Source organism: Mustelus asterias, chromosome 8 (assembly GCF_964213995.1).
Source record: "Mustelus asterias chromosome 8, sMusAst1.hap1.1, whole genome shotgun sequence".
Taxonomy (NCBI): domain Eukaryota; kingdom Metazoa; phylum Chordata; class Chondrichthyes; order Carcharhiniformes; family Triakidae; genus Mustelus; species Mustelus asterias.
In genome coordinates, this window is record NC_135808.1 from 88,136,915 (window position 1) to 88,156,714 (window position 19,800).

Below are 19,800 nucleotides of genomic sequence, written 5' to 3' on the forward strand. Positions count from 1 at the left end.
TCAAGGTTGTGGTATACAACACCTGTATTTATATAGTCTCTTTAATGTAGTAAAACAACGCAAAGTGGGGGAGCATTGTCAAACAAAATTTGACAATGAACTGCATAAGGAGATAGGAGGGTAGATGGCCAAATGCTTGGTCAAAGAAGTAGGTTTGAAGGAACATCTTAATGAAAGAAAGAGGGATGGAATTCCAGAGATTAGGGTCTTGACTGTTGAAGACCCAGTCAATAGTAGAGCAATTGGTATCATGGGTCAAAGAAGCCTCGGAGCGGCTACAGAACATTCTGAAGGGGGAGGGAGAACTGCCAGTGGTTGTAGTACACATTGGTACAAATGACATACGTAAAAAAAGGGATTAGGTCCTAAAAGCAGAATATAGGGAGCTAGAAGGCAAGCTGAAATGTAGGACCTCAATGCTGGTCAGAGTACAGTAAGAAGTCTCATAACACCAGATTAAAGTCCAACAGGTTTATTTGGTATCACCAAATAAACCTGTTGGACTTTAATCTGGTATTGTGAGACTTCTTACTGTGCCCACCCCAGTCCAACGCCGGCATCTCCACATCCTGGTCAGTGTAGAAACAGCAGGATACATAGGATGAATACGTGGCTGAAAAGATGGTGTGAGGGGGAGGGTTTCAGACTCCTCGGGCATTGGGACCGGTTCTGGGGGAGGTCGGACCTATACAAACTGGATGGGTTACACCTGGGCAGGATCGGGACTGATGTCCTTTGGTTGTGGGGGGGGAGGGGGGGCTTGCTAAAGTGTTGGGGAGGGTTTAAACTAATATGGCAGGGGGATGGGAACCTTTGCAAGGATTCAGAACAGGAGGAATTAAGAACCAGAGGAAAAGACTGTAAGGAGAATAGGGAAAGTGATAGGCAGAGAAATCATGGGTCAGAATCAGATAAGGACAGAGTAAAAACTAGTAGCAAAAGGAAAATAAATGTTAGAAGTGCCCACCTTAAGGTTTTGTTCCTGAATGCTCGGAGCATTCTAAATAAAATGGATGAATTAGTTGCACAGATAGATGTAAAGGGATATGATATGGTTGGCATTACAGAGACATGGCTCCAAGGTGAGCATGGATGGGAATTAAACACTGAGAGCCATTCAGTGTTTAGGAAGGACAGATGGAAAGGAAAAGGTGTGGAGTTGCATTGCTGATTAAAGATGATATTGATACAATATTGAGGAAAGATATTAGCATAGATGATGTGGAATCTGTATGGGTCAAGTTAAGAACCAACAAGGGGCAAAAAACATTGATGAGGGTGGTTAAAAAAAAGGATGAGGTCCTATAAGCAGAATATAGGGAGCTAGGAAGCAAGCTGAAAAGTAGGACCTCAAAGATAGTGATTTCAGGATTACTACCTATGCCACGTGCTGGTCAGAGTAGAAACAGCAGGATACGTAGGATGAATACCTGCACTTCTGGCCATACCATGTCATAGTGGTAATGTTGGGAAAAGCGTTAGAAAGGAAATCAGAGATGCATGTGTTAAAGGAACATCTGTGGTTATGGGCGTCTTTCATCTGCATATAGATTGGGAGTGTCAAATTAGTCACAATACAATAGAGGAGGAATTTCTGGAGTGCCTATGGGATGGTTTTCTGGAGCAATAGGTTGAGGAACCAACAAGGGAGTAGGCCAAATTGGACTGGGTGTTGTGCAATGAGAAAGGATTAATTAGCAATCTAATTGTGAGAGAACACTTGGGGAAGAGTGACCATAATATGGTAGAATTCTTTGTCAAGGTGGATAATGACGTAGTTGATTCTGAGACCGGGGTCCTGAATCTCAATAAAGGTAACTATGATGTTATGAGGCATGAATTGGCCATGATGGACTGGGAAACATTACTGAAAGGAAAGACAGTGGACAAGCAATGGCAGGCAGTTAAAGAACGAATAGGTGAACTCCAGAAGTTCATGGAATCATGGGTCCCGATTTTATCATCAAGTTAGCGCAAAACCTTTTTCAAGTCAGGCGTGAAGCGAGTAGCGTGATCCGCGCCCACCTCCACGCCGGTTCCCTCTTTACCAAGGCCTGAAAATGGCTGCGATCGGGTCTGCGCCCGAAATGGCCGTGATGGCCATTTAAATGCATTTGCATGCATTTAATGGGCTGCACACCCAATCTTACCGGCACTCCCCCTTTTACCACCACGTTCGCCCATCCAGAATGGGTGCGAAACAGACATGCTTTACAAAAGTCTGATTCGGGGGCTTCAGTAAGTGAGGAGGTAAGTGCCAAGCATCTGACGGCTCTCTGCTTCAGATCCCGAATCATCCTGAAGTCAGTGAGGGAGGAAGGTGGGGGTCTGCTGCCATTCTGCCTGAGATCAGTGAGGGGGAAGGGGTGGGTCCGCTGCCACTCTGCCTGAGATTGGTGGAGGTCGGGGGAAGGGGGGGCGGGGAGAGGCCCACGATCTGTCTGGGTGGCGGAGGGGGTGGGGAGATAAGGGGGTCAGTAATGTTGTGGGGCTGGGGCAATGTCTGTGGGGTCCAGGGGGAGGCATTATCCGGCCCGGGAGGGATGTAGCAGGGGAGCCACGTTCTATCATTTTTTTCTCTTCACATGTGCAGTTGGAGGCGCCAATCGGAGCTGCAGGATTTTGGGCAAGTTAAACCCCACCCACAGGCTTCTGCAGCGTGATTCGGAATTGCTGATATTTTTTCAGGCAGAGTGCATATGGGGGCGCCTGAGAACTGCTCTAAAAGTCGGATCTAAAACACTCCCAATTTCAAGTCCCCCCAGCACTTAGAATCAAAATGGAAAATAGGGCCCAGAGAATAGAATCATAGAATCCCTACAATGCAGAAGTAGGCCATTTGGCCCATCGAGTCTGCACCGACAACAGTCCCACCCAGGCCCTATCTCCATCACCCCACATATCTACCCCGCTCATCCTTCTAACCTACGCATCTCAGGACACGAAGAGACAATTTAGCATGGCCAATCAACCTCGCCCGCACATCTTTGGACTGTGGGAGGAAACCAGAGCACCTGGAGGAAACTCACGCAGATACGGGGAGAATGTGCAAACTCAGCACATACAGTGACCCAAGCTGGGTATCAAACCCAGGTCCCTGGAGCTGTGAGGCAGCAGCACTAACCACTGTGCCACCGTGCTGACCAGTTGTTTATTCCTGTTTAGCACAAGAGTGGTAAGGGAATTGTGGCCAAATCATGGCTTATAAGGGAAATTAGAGCTAGTATCGGATTCAAGGAAGAAGCATACAAATTGACAAGAAAAAACAATAAGCCTGAGGATTGGGAGAAATTTAAAATTCAGCAAAGGAAGATCAAGCGATTGATTAAGAAGGGAAAAAAAGAGTATGAAAGTAAGCTAGTGGGGAACATAAAAACTGACTAAAAGTTTCTGTAGATATGTAAAGAGAAAAACTTTGACAAAAATGAGTGTAGATCCCTTACAGTCAGAAATGGGAGAATTCATAATGGGGAATAAAGAAATGGCTGAGGAATGAAATTTGTACTTTGCTTCAGTCTTCACAAGGTTTACCAGGCTGATTCCTGGGATGGCAGGTCTGTCAGATGAGGATGGACTAAGTCGGTTAGGATTATATCTACTGGAGTTTAGAAGAGTGAGAAGGGATCTCATAGAAACTTATAAAATTCTAACAGGGTTAGACAGGGTAGATTCAGAAAAAATGTTCCCAATGGTGGGGGAGTTCAGAACTAGGGATCATAGTTTGAAGATAAGGGATAAACCTTTTAGAACTGAGGTGAGGAGAAATTTCTTCACCCAGAGGTGAATGTGTGGAATTCACCAGTTGAGGCCAAAACGTTGTCTGATTCGAAGAAGAAATTAGATATGGTTCTTGGGGCAAAAGGAAATAAGGGACATGGAAGTGAAGGGGGGTGGTCAGGATATTGAATTCGATGATCAGCTATGATCAAAATGAATGGTGAATTAGGCTTGAAGGACTGAATGGCCTCCTCTGAGGTCAGAATTGGAGGAGTGCAGAGATTTCATCAGTTTGTAATTGATTATAGAGAAAGGCCATGGAGTGATTTGAAAATGAGGATGGAAATTTTAAAATCAAGGTACTGATTAAAGCAGGCACCAAAGTAGGTTAATTGGTACAGGACTAATGGGTGAATGAGACTTGTTGCACAGTCCACAGGCAGCAGAACTTTTGATGACCCCCAAGTTCAGGGAGGATAGAATGTGGGAAGCTCGCCATGGCATTGTTGAATTAGTCATGTCTCGAGATAACAAAGGCATCGATGAAGGTTTCAACAAAAGGTGAGCTGAGACAGAGGTGAAGCAATGCAATGTTACAGAGGGAAATAGCAAGAAATCTGATAGGCTTACCAAATTAGGGGCCATTCTGAAAAGAAGCAATATAGGGCCCTTGCTGGTTTTCCAACTAGTGGGCAAAACCCCAGTAGCCGCCATTAAATACTACCCTGTTTTTTCAGATGTCAGGTAGATGAGAAATAGGAAGGAGCCAATGATAGATCCTTGGGAGCAACAGAGGTACCAGTTTAGCAACAGGATGAGAAGTCATTGCAAGTAATTCACTGTCTGCTATTGGACAGATAAGAATGTAATCAGAGCAGTTCCACCCAGCTGACGACAGTGAAGAAGGGTTGGAGGACGATGGTGCGGTCAACTGTGTCGAAGACTATTGACAGGTTGAGAAATATGAGGAGGGATAGTTTCACTTTTGCCATGTCATTTGTGATTTAGGTAAGAGCTGTTTCAGTACTGTAGCAGGAGCAGACACCTGAAGCAGAATTTTCCTGTCCTGCCTGCCATGAGAATCATAGCGGGCGGGGGCAGACCATGCAAAGATCCTTTAATCTCGGGGTTGGAATTTCCGGCCTTGGACGAGCACAGCTGGAAAATCCTGCCCCCGATTGGAGGGATTCAAACATAGTGTTCCAGGAAAAATGGGCATGGATTTGGGAGACAACAACACTTTTAAGGACTTAATTTGGTGAAGAGGTAGAAGATGGAGAGGTAGTTTGCATGTCTGGAGGGGCCAAGGATTCGAAGGAGAGGGCGACAATAGCTGAGGAGAGACAACAGGTACCATTATCAGCTAATATGGAAGCCAGGAAGCGAAGTGGGTTGGTCAAAAATTAGTGGCAATACAATCGAAGGAGCAGAATGTGGGTCTAATGAATAAGAGGAGCTCAGACAGGAGGGGAGATAGGATAGAATCTAATGAAAGGTGCTAGGGCAGAGGGAATCTTGAAAATAATTGGCTCACTGGGCGTTAGCTTGGCAGTGAAGGACAGAACACTGGAATCTAACCTATATACTTTTCCAAGCTTTTATTTGCAGAGACATGTGATGATTTGTGGTGATTGTCCCTTTAAGAGCAATGCAACAGAGTAGGGGTTATCTGGCTTGGGGGACCAATTGGGACTCTGAGTGGGAATCACCCCAAGTCCTCTTAGGCAGGAGACATGTAGGGAGCTAGGAAGCTGCTGTACAATTCTTAATTAATAAATCCTTTTCGTGTTCACAAGTCTACAAAAGTGCATCATTACATCTGGCATAACTCATCAAATACCAACAATCACACTTTTAGCCTTATAAATGTACAGCACAGTAGCTGAGGAGGGACAGGTGGGCCCCATTAATACCCTTCCTCAGAACACAACCGACCCCCAATTAATATACAATTGGCAGTGGGCTAGGGAAAGCACAATTATTGAACAACCAATTCAGCAGCTCCCAGAAATAATCCCAGGTTGGTGATAGTTTTGCGAAGGACAGTCCAAAGAACAGTATAATTAGTCCCAGTATTCTGAACTGAGAGGGGGTTTTTTTTAAGTGAGGCGTTGAGTGATTAGCAAGAACAGGGATGATGTGTGAGTGGAATTTGATGCCAGATAGGAAACAGGCAGCAGAATTTAGGATAAGCCAAAGTAAAGCAAAATAACAACAAGAATTCTACAAATAGCCTCAGTGTCTTTGAGCTAGGAGCACAAATAGCTCACCCAGAGTGCCTGCTGCTCATCACTATACACTGTCATGTCTCGGACATGCCAGTATATAGACATGCATGAGTGGGATCGAGTGTAACATTTTGACACTTACCATCTATGTGCATAGTTAAACACTGGCATTTGGTTGACATACCGAATGTCAGAATTTAGCAAATCCATGGCCTTCACGGTCGGGAAAGTAAAATGAAAAATAATTTTAAAATGGATATGAAACATTTTTCTTTGCATTTCTCAGCCTCTAGCAAAGTTGAAACATCTGACATATTTGGATATGTCAAAGAACAGAATAGAAACCATTGAGTCAGATATTTCTGGATGCGAAGGCCTAGAGGACCTCCTGCTTTCATCCAATATGCTGCAACAGCTGCCCGACTCCATAGGTAAGAACAATGTTACCATTCTGTATTCATTTCAATCAGTACAAGTTTTGAGTCCATGACCGTTTTCCTTAAAAAAAATGAGGTGGAAAGGAGAATGACTCATAGGTACAATGTACATTTTTAAAAATTTATGCTTTCTTTTAGAATTATTCATAATGCACTAATGTAAAACTTTAAGTATTCCAATTATGACAAAAGGAATCATGAATGACCACAAGTATCCATTTTTAATAGTGCAACCTAGCTGAATTAAAGGGCGGAATTTAATTCCCTCCCGAGGTGTGTTTGGAAGTGTGGGGGCATTTAATCAGTCAGGAAGGCCTTCCTACAATGCTGCTAATTGAGTCCCTTAAGTGATCAATTAATGCCTCCACAAGGGCTTCATACCACTGCCTTTCATGAACCAGTAGCAGGTGGCACAGTTGCCATTCAGGGAGCGTGAAAAACAAACCATATCTGGTTTGGGGTTGGGATGTGGGGGATGAGGAAGGCCGACTAAAAGGCATGCACACACCCACCAACAAGAGAGATCCTAGGTCGCTCCCTGTTGGTCGTGCTGCAATGGACAGCTGTCATCCTCTGTTTGGCAACTGTCAGGGTGTTTAGGAGGAGTGGTAGGTTTACTGCCCCAGGTCCTTGATACCAGGAACGGTCTACCCTGGCCACTTAAGTGCCTGAGAGAAACTTAATTTGGTGTACCTTCCCCAAAGAAGGCGACACAGGGCTCTGCAACTGGCAAGTGAGACCCCATTGCCTGCATTTAATACAGTCCAAAGAGCGCACTAAAACTATATTTGAAGTTCTCCTAATGGCTCAGTAGATAAATGCACATGGGTCAGTAAACTTCAAGTGGGGTACCAGTGGAGCTGGCCACACACCACTCTATTAGGGAGGGGAAAATCAGTCAGAGTTCCATTTGTATTTATGTGGCAATTGAGTGGAGAATGTAACCATATGAGAGCACCTGAATAATATTGTGATCCAGGGTAAACGTGTCTGCAGTAAGTGTTTGTGGCTTGGGGAACTTGCGCTCAGAGTCATTGACCTGTGGAAACTGCAAAACATCAGGTAGGGAGAGAGTTACATTATTTAAATGGAGAAAGGCTGCAGAAAGCTGCAGCACAGAGAGATGTGGTGGTCCTCGTGCATTAATTCCAAAAAGCTAGCATGCAAGTTCAGCAGGTAGTAGGGAAGGCAAATGGAATGCTGGCCGTTAATACTCCTTTTATAAGTGGAGTTCCGGATTTTATATTAGATCAGTCATGGTCTCATTGAATGGCAGAGCACACTTGATGGGCTGAATGGCAGACGTCTACTCCTGGGTCTTGTGGTCGGGATTCATCTGTGAAACCAACTCATTGTCAATTAACTTGAAGGCAATGGACTGAATTTGCCCATGGACGAAAATTTAAAGGCAGTCATATTAAACATTTCATGCAGATGTCATGCTGGTTAGCCAGCCTGTTGCCGCCCCTGCATGATTTTTCTGGAGGCAGTTTCTTGGGTACGATGCCCTCCTTCTAAGAAGCGGAAGGCAGACAATTAAGATGAATAAGCAGGCAATCAGGATAATTTTAGCAATTTGTCACAGTGGTGTGATTTTTTTCGGAGGTGCACAGACCACATGCTGTGAAAGCACCTCATCCAAGAAGATGGAGAAGGTTTAAACTAACTTGGCAGGGGTGTGAGAACCAGAGTAATATTGGAGAGGAACACTATGCTGCACAGAGAATTGGGAGAGACAAACAGCACTAGAGTAGGAAATAGTAGGGTATTAGGTGGGGTTTGAATAAGGCGGAATGTAATAAATTAGGGTAACTATGCATGTATGTGAACGTTTAGAGTGTGATAAATACGGTTGTTGAGTTACAGTCATAGATGACCATGTGGAAATATGATGTTGTATCTATAACAGAGACCAATCCAATGGAAGTCAATTATGGCCAACACCCTCTTACTACACGGTGGCTGAAAGAGGAGGAGGAGGCTATAAGAGGCTCAAAGAAGGGCAGGACTGGGAATTAAATATTCCTGGATATAAGATGTTCAGTGAAGATAGAAGCAGAGAAGTGTAGCACTATTTATTAATGAGAACATTATAGTGCTGGAAAGAGAGGATGTCCCAGATGGGTTTAAGGACAAAATCTATTTGGTTTGAACAAAGAAACAATAAAGTTGCCAAGATATGTTTCCACAAGAGGGAAAATTAGGGCAAACAAATCCAAAGTTGCCTGGATGACAGAGTCCAGACCCACAGCAAAATGGTTGACTCTTAAATGCCCTCTGAAATGGCCCAGCAAGCCACTATCCGCGCTCGCTCCAAGGTTGGAAAATCCCGCCTGAGGTCAATGGAACTTTACATGATCCGTGTCCCACCCGCTACAATTCCCGTGGTTGGCGGGACGGGAAAATTCTGCCATAAAAATCTAATGATGACCATGAAACCATTGTTGATTGTTGTAAAAACCCATCTGGTAATGTCTTTTATAGGAGAAAATTTGTCATCCTGACCTGGTCTGGCCTACACGTGACTCCAGGCCCAGTATAGTGTGTTCTATAAACCATCAACTAGTGGGAATGGTGTAGAGGAACAAATGAGCAAGTAAATTATAGAGTCGTTATAATGAGGGGCTTTAATTATTGTAATATGGACCGCGATATTAATATGGTGTAGAGAGAGGCAAGAATTCCTAAAGCATGTTCAGGAGAATTTTCTACATCAGTATACTTCGAGTCCAAAATGAAAGAAAGCATAGCTGGTCCTGGGTTTTGAAAATTAGATCAGTATCAGGAGGGGAACATTTATGGAGAAGTGATCATTGACTCATAAGGTTTAGGCTGGTTATGAAAAAGGATAAGAAGAAATCCAGAGTAAGAATGATTAATTTCAGGAAGGCAAACTTCAATGGAGTGAAAACTGACCTGGTCCAGATCAATTTGAATCAAAGATTGGTGGGCAAGACTGTAACTGAACAATGAGCTGCCTTTATTAAGGAGATCGTTTGGCCAAGATACATTTCCACAAGAGGGAAAGGTAGGGCAAACAAATCCAGAGCTGCCTGGATGACAAAAAAGAGGGGATCTCTATCTGGAATTAAAAGACTAGTGATGATCATGAAATGATTGTTGATTGTCATAAAAACTCATCCGGTTCACTAATGCCTTTTAGGGAAGGGAATCTGCCATCCTTACCTGGTCTGGCCTACATGTGACTCCAGAACTACAGCAAAGTGATTAATTCTTAAATGCCCTCTGAAAGAGCCCAGCAAGCCACTAAGTTCAAGGGAAATTAGGGATAGGCAACAATTGCTGGTCCAGCTAGCTATGCCCACATCCCATGAATGAATAAAGAAAAAAATAGAGAGCAAAATGAAGCAAACAAAGGGTATATTTGACAGATTTCAGGTGGGTAATACAATTGAGAACTAGGTTGAATATAGAAAGCACAGAAGGGAGTTGAAATAACAATTAAAAAAATAAAGTGGGAGTATAGGAAGAGACTGGAAGCTAACTTTAAAGTTGACCCAAAAGTCTTCTAAAATATATAGAAGGTTAGAAAAAGGAGGATTTGACTTTTGTGGACCTAAAAAGGGATTTATGGATGAAGGCAGGGGGGCAAGGCTGAGGTACTAAGTACTTAAGTACTTTGCACTTATCTTTACCAAGGATGTAGAAGCTGCTCAAGTCATGGTGAAAGAGGAGGTAGTTGAGATACTTGATTGGCTTAAAATTCATAATCCTGGTTGTACTTACAGTTGATAGTCACCAGGGTCAGATGAGATGTATCCTAGGATACTGAGAAAAGTGAGAATGGAAATTGTGGATGTTTGGCCATAATTTTCCAATCCATTTTAGATACAGCAATGATGCCAGAGGACTGGAGAATTGTAAATGGTTCAGAATGAGGTGAAAGGATAAGCTCAGTAACTAGAGGCAGAAGTTTAATCTTGGTGGTGGAAAAGTTTTTGGAAATGATAATTAGGACAAAATTAATAGTCATTTGGGAAAATCCAGGTTAATTATGGAAAGCAATCACAGATTTGTTAAGCACAAATTGTGTGTCATTAATGTGTTGGAGTTTTTTGATGAGATAGATGAGGTTAATGCAGTTGATGTGGTGTACATGGATTTCCAAAAGTAGTTGATAGAGACAAGTACAACAGACTTGTGAGTAAAGTTAGAGCTTATGGAATAAAAGGGACAATAACAAACGGAGTTGGTGATTGATAGGTAACTCAAAGCAGTAGTGAACAGTTGTTTTACTGACTGAGGAAAGGCTTATTTTGGATTCCCCAGGATCAGTGTTATGACTTTTTCTTGATAAAAGTCAGTGATCTAGGTTTTTATGTGCAGAGCATAATTTCCAAATTTACAGATGACTCGAAACATGGAACTTTTGTGAACTGTAAGGATGAAAATATGGAACATTAAAAGGACATAACCAGGCTGGAGAAAGGGACAGACTGGAGGAATGGAGAAGTGTGAAGTGGTTTATTTTGGTAGGAATAATGGGGAGAGGCTATATAAAATGAAGGGTGCAATTTTAAATGGTGTGCAAAAGGGGGTATCTGTGATCAAATTATTGAAGTTGTGAGGGCTGGTTGAGAGTGCAGTTAAAAAAGCATACGGAATCCTGGGCTTTATAAATAGGGACATAGAGTACCGAAGCTAGGAAGTTATGATGAACCTATATAAAACACTGATTTGGTCTCAAATGGAGTATTGCATCCAGTTCTGGGCCCCACACCTTAGTAAGGATGTGAAGGCATTAGCGAAGAACAGATTCATAAGAATAATTCCAGGGATAAAGAACTTCAATTATCTAAATACATTGGAGAACTTGGCATTGTTTTCCCTAGAGAAGAAAGGCTGAGAGAAGATTTGATAGAGGTATTCAAAATCATGAGAGGTCTGTACAGAGTAAATAAAGAGAAACTGTTCCCATTGTAGGAAGGATTGAGAGTAAGGGGAGGCAGTGGTGTAGTGGTATTGAAATCCAAGGTAATACACTGGGGACCCAGGTTTCAATACCATCATGCTAGATGGTGAAATTGAATTCAATAAAAATCTGGAATTAAAAGTCTAATGATGACCATAAAACCACTGTCAACTGTCGTAAAAACCTATCTGGTTCACTCATTCCCTTTAGGAAAGGATCTCTGTTGTCCTTACCTGATCAGGCCTACATGTGTCTCCAGATCCACATGACTTTTAAATGTCTTCAGGGATGCGCAATGAATACTGGCCCAGCCAGCTACACCCACTTCGCATGAACAAATTTAAAAAAAGAGACCACCAATTTAGGCAAAAAGAAAATCCTTTTTACCCAGTGAATGATTCGGATCTGGAATCAATTGTCTGAAACTGTGTTGAAGACAGATTCGATCATTGCTTTCAAAAAGAGAATTCGATCATAATCTGAAAAGGAACAAAAATGTAAAGTTACGAGAAAAAGATAGGTGAGTGGCACTCTGCAAATTTTCTTGCAGAGAACCAGCACAAACATGACAGAATGGCATTCTTCTCTGCTGTAAGCATTCTTTGATTCTAACTGTGAATATAAATTGGTTGGGAGGTACACAAACTGAAAGAAAAAACTTATTAAAACAGTGCCATCTGTTGGTTTAGTATCATTTTTCTATGTAGAGATTCTGAGATGCTTTTGCAGTATTTGCAGGGCTGCTACGCATTGTTTTTCACTCTTGCTTTAGTGCTGCCTCATTGAGACAATAAGGCACACAGGCAATCTTTCAGTTCTTTGATACACGCACCTTCACATCTTTTTTGTGGCAGGGACCACTTTATTGCAGCAAAAGAATATATTTGTAATGCCATATAAATCTTACAAGTTAAGCTCATCATGCATTCTTCCAACATTAGCTTATGCATGGACTTGTACAGCTAGGCTTTTTGAGACACAGGGTTGGATTTTCATCCTCAAGATAGGCAGCATGAGTCAGGAAAATTCCAAACACCCCTCCCCCTCCCACCTTTGGAATAAAGACCCTGCTGTTAAGACCAGTCTGTACAAGATATCCCCAAATTGTTATGCTCCCAGTTGAGGAGCGATGAACTGGCACCCATTCTTAATTTTACCCACTTCAGTTGGTCACAACAAGGTTAATTTTTTAAAAATCCTTTGTCCTAGTCAAAATGTATTTATGTTTTAAAAGGAGCCAATTTAACCAGGCTTTCTTGACTTAAAGAAAGAGCGAGTTTATTTAAAATATGAGAAGAAAAATGATAAAACGCAACATTCATACACAGATTTGAAATGAGAAGTGAATCCAAACATAAAAGATATGTGAATTGTTCTTTGCCTTGAGCAATATATATGGTGAAATGTTGCGGCTGTTAAGTTGGGTGATTCCAGGTTGCTGACTTCAGCAGGTGAGTAGTTGGTTTGGATCTTCTTTGTTCTGCAGGTTAACTGAAATGAGTTGTCCTGTTTTCTTTTTGACTGTACCTTGCTTCCAGCAATCAGAGAGAGAGAGGCTTTTTTTACCTGCTTGCACAGGGGTGCCTAGCTCTTTTGCTGTGACCTTCACAGCACACACTAGCACAGTAGGACTAGAAAATGTCGGCCTAGCACACAGAGACCAAGGTTGCAGTTGACTTTTAATCCCTTTTCCTGTGCATTCCTGGAAGGAAGTGATGATATTGTGCCTTTAAGAAATATATGTATATCTTGTATGTTTAGAATTAAGTTCTGTTTTTCAAAGTGTTGATTTGTCTAAGAAATCTTTTAAATTGGTCGCTGGGAGAATAGGATAAGTACATGAATGTTTTGTTTTAAGCTGAGCTAATACCTTTGCGTTTACGTAGTTTTCCCCTGAGGTTTCAGAGTGGAGTTTTGATTAGGTTGATTGATAGGGACAGAATTATGTGCTTAATGGGAGGAACTAAGCTTGCAGGGAAAACAGTTTCTCTTTCATTTTTAAAACAAGCAGTTACTGCCTGGTTCTGAAAGAAGCAAGACATGTCTCTCTCTCTAGAGCTATTCTGAAAGCTCCAAAATTGACAAACTAAGTACAAGCAGGTGGGCCTGTGTTTTGCTGACTAAGTTTAAAGAGGGAGGGTTAAATCTGTAGAGGAATATTGCTTGAATTGAAATTCATAGGGATAGGTGAGCACATGTCGTGTTTAAGTATTATTTGATTGTTAAATGTTAATCTAATTAATTTGTTATAGTTAAATTGTGTTTTTAAATAAAATTTGTTTTGATTAAAGCTCCCTAGTTTGTCAGTAGAATTGTGCCTGGAGTGAAACATCATATCCTCACATTAATGTCAAAATAGCAAATTGTTGGTGTCTAGTCAGACTTCATTATATATCTTAGGGTTTCTGCTCTGGTATCTTAACAAAGGGGGAAACAAAAAATATGTATTTTACCCAGAAACTGCTTTCTTTCAACTCACATCATGTCCACAGTCTGGGACATAACTCCTAAGAGATGATTTCTGCTAAGAGAGTAATCAGTTTCCATTATCTCTACAGGAGATGATTACAGTCAAGTTTTTTTGCATTGCATCTCTTTTTTTGAAGTGTCTCAGTCCGAAAAAGGTGTGATATTGCATATTTTCTTGAATAGTTGGTCTAGTGTTATCCACATAGGAATTCCAGCAAGTGGTTGCTTTATAGTCTCAGCCGGTTTAAATATGTCCATAAGTAATTTGGGGCTGTAACCCATTGTCATGACACTGCAAGGACGGAACTTTCATTGTGGGGGTGTAGTGGGCAGGTGTGGGCTGCAGTTGGGCCAGCCAACCTGGGAAAATGTTTGGAGGCAGCAGGGGCTGCTGGATGCAGAGGCCCACTAAGGTGTTGTGGAACTTGGTCCCTGTTATGATAAAAACAAAAGGCCCTCCAGCTCTTACCTCTCACACCCTCTCACCTCCCACGCACTCCCTGTGCCCTATCCTTGCCACCTCACAACCACTTACCCATGCCATGGCCTCTCGTGGCCCCCATGCTAAGCTATGCCCCCTCCAAACCAACCCTTATGGCCTCTCATGCCTCTTATGTTGAATTATGTCCCCCAAGCAACCCAACACCCCTCTTGCCCATTTTCCAAGATATGCCCTCACCCATCCTCTATGGCCCCCTGCCCAGAATTCATGCCCATTCAGCCACAATGCACTGGTAATGTTGCTTAGGTTGACAGCCAAGTCCTGCATCATGTCCCATCTCACAGGAATACAAATATGCCATTACAATGTTAGTTGTGTCGGCAGTAATGATAGGGCTATCTCTTGATCCAGCACTGTATGACTTCCTTCCCAAGAGGCATGCATTGATAGACAGCAATCAGCCATCATGTTGTTTTCTTACTGAGGAATTACTGAGACAGACCTCTGTTTAGGGAATAAAAGGTAGATATCATATACATGCATAAAGGGAATGCACTAGAAAAATATACATTGAGCACACATGTACTTCACTGTATTAGTGGAAATAAAATGAATTGCTATTTTATTTGAATTGTGACCTGAACCTTCACTTCGAATGGAGTGCAATCGGATAGTAAAAGAATAAATAGATTTGGATGCATGACAGTTGTGATGCACGGCAGACAGTAATGTGAGAACAGTACATATTGGTCCACTTTATTTAGGATATATTTTATATTTGTGTGCAAATGTACATGGATATATATATATATATGTGTATATATGTATTATTTGCATGTATGTATATGGACAAAATCAATTGTGCATTTAGTAGAAAGGACAGTTTAGCATTTACTCAATACTTAAGAATTTGCCGGTTTTGTGCTACTGAATTGTTATCTCTTTTGTCCACAAGGAATATTAAAAAAACTTACAACATTGAAGGTGGATGACAATCAACTTAACGTTTTACCCAATGCAATTGGAGGGTAAGTAGATGATGAAAGGATCAATCTGCTGTGATACCCAGTGGACAAATGTCTTACTGATGCTCAAATAAAAACAAAATACTGCAGATGCTGTGAAATGGGAAATAAAAACAGAAGATGCTAGATATACTCACAAGTGTGGAGAAACAAACAAAGTTAACATTTTGAGTCGAATATACCTCTTTCCTAAAGAAGTGTCATATTCCACTCGTAATGTTAACAGTATTTCCCTCCCACAGATGCTGCTGGACCTGCTGAATATTCCCAACACTTTCAATCTTGTTAATTCTTGCTGCTTAAACTGATGTATGAAGAATGGACCATTGGATAAAATCTCTGCGCACTGGAAATGGCTTGACCCCAATATTTCAGGTCTTTTTGCAACATCAATAATGTAAATGGATAATGTGTTCCTCAATTCTTCAGATTTGATTCCTACTTCCATGAAAGCAGAGCCAGAACCATCGCCTGAATTTTCAGGATGGCGAGCACGTGGCACCGGTCATTGTCAGAGTTGGCAGGCAACACATCCATTTCATGCTCAATTGAGCTCTGATTGGCAGCAAGTGGGACTTCCATCTGCAAATGGATGGAAGTTCTGCCTTGGAGAGTTGTCGGCCAATCAAATTGGCTGACAGCTCTCCAGCCCATCCAGGCAGAGAGTTGAGTGGCCAGAAGAGGTATTGCAGCACCGTGCCTGAGGCGGAGGGTGAGACTTTCTCTGATATGAGCAAAGGCCGATGTCGGGCAAGAAAATCGGCGCTGAGGCCACTGATGGCATGGTGCCCATTTCTGCTATATAGTCTGGGACTTGGGGGGGGGAAAGGAGATTGCAATTATGGGTTCCATTTCGTATCACTGGCAACCGGCCTCTGATTCACCTATTCCACCATCAAATCAGCATCTCAAAGATTTGGCCGCCATTTTAAAAGGCTGCTGCATAGCTAGCAAACCAAGAAACCATCTTCACCTAGGTGATCCAAGCTTGCCTCCCCAGACACCCCCTGTGACTCCTGGCAACAAGCTGGCCTACTCTGACATGACCCTGGCACGATCTACCCCCTGAGCGATGCACGCACTTCCAAGCTCCTCGGAAGTACTGTTCACGAGGTGCTCGCCTTCTGGGACCAGTCATGCTTTACGACGTTCTGGCATCATACCACCTTGGTTGGGTTTTTTGCTGTAGGCATATAGACCTGACATTTCTATGTTAATTGATTACAATTAAGTCCCTGACTTTAAACATGTCCCGTCACTGAGTTGGGGAGGGGACAATCACTTCTTGCTTTTACATCATCGTGAAATGCAACTTTGACCTTCTCGTAATATTTTCCGCTCCCATCGCTGAACCTGCCCAACAAGAATGGAAACGGTAAATCCTGGCCTAAGTCCTAGAAACGGCAATTCACGCAAGTATCAGGAGTCCTGGGGAGGGTAGGTTATCCTGGGGGTGTCAGGAAGGGGGCAATCTTGGCTGCATAGAGAAGGCCTGTGGGGGAGGGAGGGCCAGACCTCCCTGGTTCCTGAGGGAAGGGTGCCTCCTGTCTGGAAGTGTCTTCTGATTGAGACGCTTATGGGCCTTTATTGAGATACGGACAGGCTTCTCATTTGAGGCCCTGTCTGCCCCAACATAAAATTACGTCTAGGTCGGGTGGGTGGGATCCCGGAGAGAATCCTCTTCATGCTATTCACATTCACTCTCCCCCCTCAGAATAATTCCAGCACTGTAAATTTCTGGCAAATGACTTAAATTTGAGTGAAATAAATTAATTGTGATAAGGATCAAATTTTTCTGTTAGCTTGTGCTTTTTTTCAGTACCATTCATCCAATATCAGCTAAACCAAGCAAAAGATCACAGAACCGCAAGTGCAAGTTACATTAATTGCAAATCGAGTTTCTCGATTCTCTTAATCAGTAGTTTTTAAAAAATTGCACTCGAATCCAACCTGACCCACAAACCTGTGTGTGTTGCCAGAGTGAATTAATCACTGCTGGAAGTTTCCACTACTTATGTTAATTTACAGAACTTTGAGGAGGCTCTTCTGGTTCTTTTGGTCGCAAGGATATTAATAGGCATGTTTTAAAAACTTACAATTATTTTTCATTTACTAAGAAACTGTACCAAGTTAAAAACTATTAAATATTTCAAAAAATTGTTTTTAAAGCAAGTTTTCTTTTTTAAAATCATGTTTAAAACCCTGCCCAATTGTTTTGTTTCATTGCGGATTATATGCTAAGCAATATACAAAAAGTGTTCAGAAATTTGAGAGGAAAAATATACTTCTCAAAACTTTCTCAATTTCCACCCATAATTCCAACTGCACTCGAAACAGAAACTCTAACCTTTTGTATTAAATTGTGTGTCTCAATCATTTTGATTTTGCAGCCAACATTGGACTCCAAAAGCAGATTAACTATGTTTTCTTCTCTGTACCAGTCTTTCTGTCTTGGAGGAGTTTGACTGTAGTTGTAATGAACTTGAGTCTCTTCCTCATACCATTGGATACCTGCACAACCTCCGAACCTTTGCAGTTGATGAAAACTTCCTGATAGAGTTGCCCAGAGAGGTGAGCTGCCTTTGTATGGCTGTGCATTTTTAATAAATCGTTATTAAATACAGCTTAAATTTAAAATAACTTTTAAGAACTATCTCCTTTCTTCTGTTTTCAAAAATCTGACAAGCATTCTAAATTAAAAATGACAAAGTATTGTTTAAATTGTTATTGTGGTGAAAAGCTGCTCAATCAAGGCAATGATTTTCTGCTTTAACATTCCTTCTATTATCTAGGGGCACATGTCAGAAATCACGCACCAACAGCCTATAATTTTTCTATCAAGTGGAATTTTAGTCCCACAATTCCTGAAGTATTTAAGGTTAATGTTACATCTTGATTTCTAGTCAGTTATAGAGACAAGTGTCATGTAACACTTTAAAGTTTCCTTTTATCATCTCCTATTATAAGACCATAAGACATAGGAGCAAAATTAGGCCACTTGGCCCATCGTGTCTGCTCCGCCAATCGATCATGGCTGATTTTTTTCTCATCCCCATTCTCCTGCCTTTTCCCCATAACCTCTGATCCCCTTATTAATCAAGAACCTATCTATCTCTGTCTTAAAAACACTCAATGACCTGGCCTCCACAGCCTTCTGCGGCAAAGAGTTCCACAGATTCACCACTCTCTGGGTGAAGAAATTACTCCTCATCACTGTTTTAAAGGATCGTCCCTTTAGCCTGAGGTTGAACCCTCTGGTTCTAGTTTTTCCTACTAGTGGAAACATCCTCTCCGCATCCACTCTATCCAGACCTCGCAGTATCCTGTAAGTTTCAGTAAGATCCCCCCTCATCCTTTTAAACTCCAATGAGTACAGACCCAGAGTCCTCAACCATTCCTCATACAACAGCTGTTCATTCCAGGGATCATTCTTGTGAACCTCCTCTGGACCCTTTCCAAGGCCAGCACATCCTTCCTTAGATACGGGGCTCAAAACTGCTCACAATACTCCAAATGGGGTCTGACCAGAGCCTTAGACATCCTCAGAAGTACATCCCTCTCGACTTGCATGCTAACATTGCATTTGCCTTCCTAACTGCCAACTGAACCTGCACGTTAACCTTAAGAGAATCTTGAACAAGGACTCCCAAGTCCCTTTGTGTTTCTGATTTCCTAAGCATTTTCCCATTTAGAAAATAGTCTATGCCTCCATTCATCCTTCCAAAGTGCATAACCTCACACTTTTCCACATTGTATTCCATCTGTCACTTCTTTGCCCACTCTCCTAACCTGTCCAAGTCCTTCTGCAGCCCCCCCCCCCCGCTTCCTCAATACTACCTGTCCCTCTACATATCTTTGTATCATCTGCAAAGGTAGCAACAGTGCCTTCAGTTCTTTCCTCCAAATTGTTAATGTATATTGTGAAAAGTTATGGTCCCAGCACTGACCCCTCAGGCACACCACTAATCACCGGCTGCCATCCTGAGAAAGACCTCTTTATCCCCACTCTCTGCCTTCTGCCAGTCAACCAATCCTCTATCTATGTGAGAATCTTACCCTTAACACCATGGGCACTTAACTTATTTAACAGTCTCCTATGCGGCAACTTGTCAAAGGCCTTCTGGAAATCTAAATAAATCACGCCCACTGGCACTGCTTTATCTAACTTCCTTGTTACCTCCTCAAAGAACTCTAACAGATTTGTCAGACATGACCTCCCCTTGACAAAGCCATGCTGACTTTATCATACTTCCAAGTACTCTGCGATCTCATCTTTAATAATGAACTCCAAAATCTTGCCAATGACTGAAGTCAGGCTAACCAGCTTATAATTTCCCGTCAGCTGCCTCCCTCCCTTCTTAAACAGCGGTGTTACATTAGCTACTTTCCAGTCCTCTGGTACCCTCCCTGCCTCCAGTGATTCCTGAAAGATCACCGTCAATGCCTCCACAATTTCCTCAGCTATCTCTTTTAGAACCCTGGGGTGTAGTCCATCCGGTCCAGGTAATTTATCCACCTTCAGACTTTTCAGTTTCCTCAGAACCTTCTC

At 42.2% G+C, this 19,800-nt stretch overlaps 1 protein-coding gene across 1 annotated transcript in view; it reads left to right on the forward strand.

Moving 5' to 3' along the window:
- The window catches only part of LOC144497761 (uncharacterized), a 141,760-nt gene that overhangs the window by 99,773 nt on the left and 22,187 nt on the right, over positions 1 to 19,800 (forward strand). Inside the window, exons 8-10 of the mRNA XM_078219200.1 lie at positions 6,232 to 6,376; positions 15,182 to 15,254; positions 17,693 to 17,822. Coding sequence (XP_078075326.1) covers positions 6,232 to 6,376; positions 15,182 to 15,254; positions 17,693 to 17,822 — 348 coding nt within the window. The remainder of the gene's footprint in view (positions 1 to 6,231; positions 6,377 to 15,181; positions 15,255 to 17,692; positions 17,823 to 19,800) is intronic.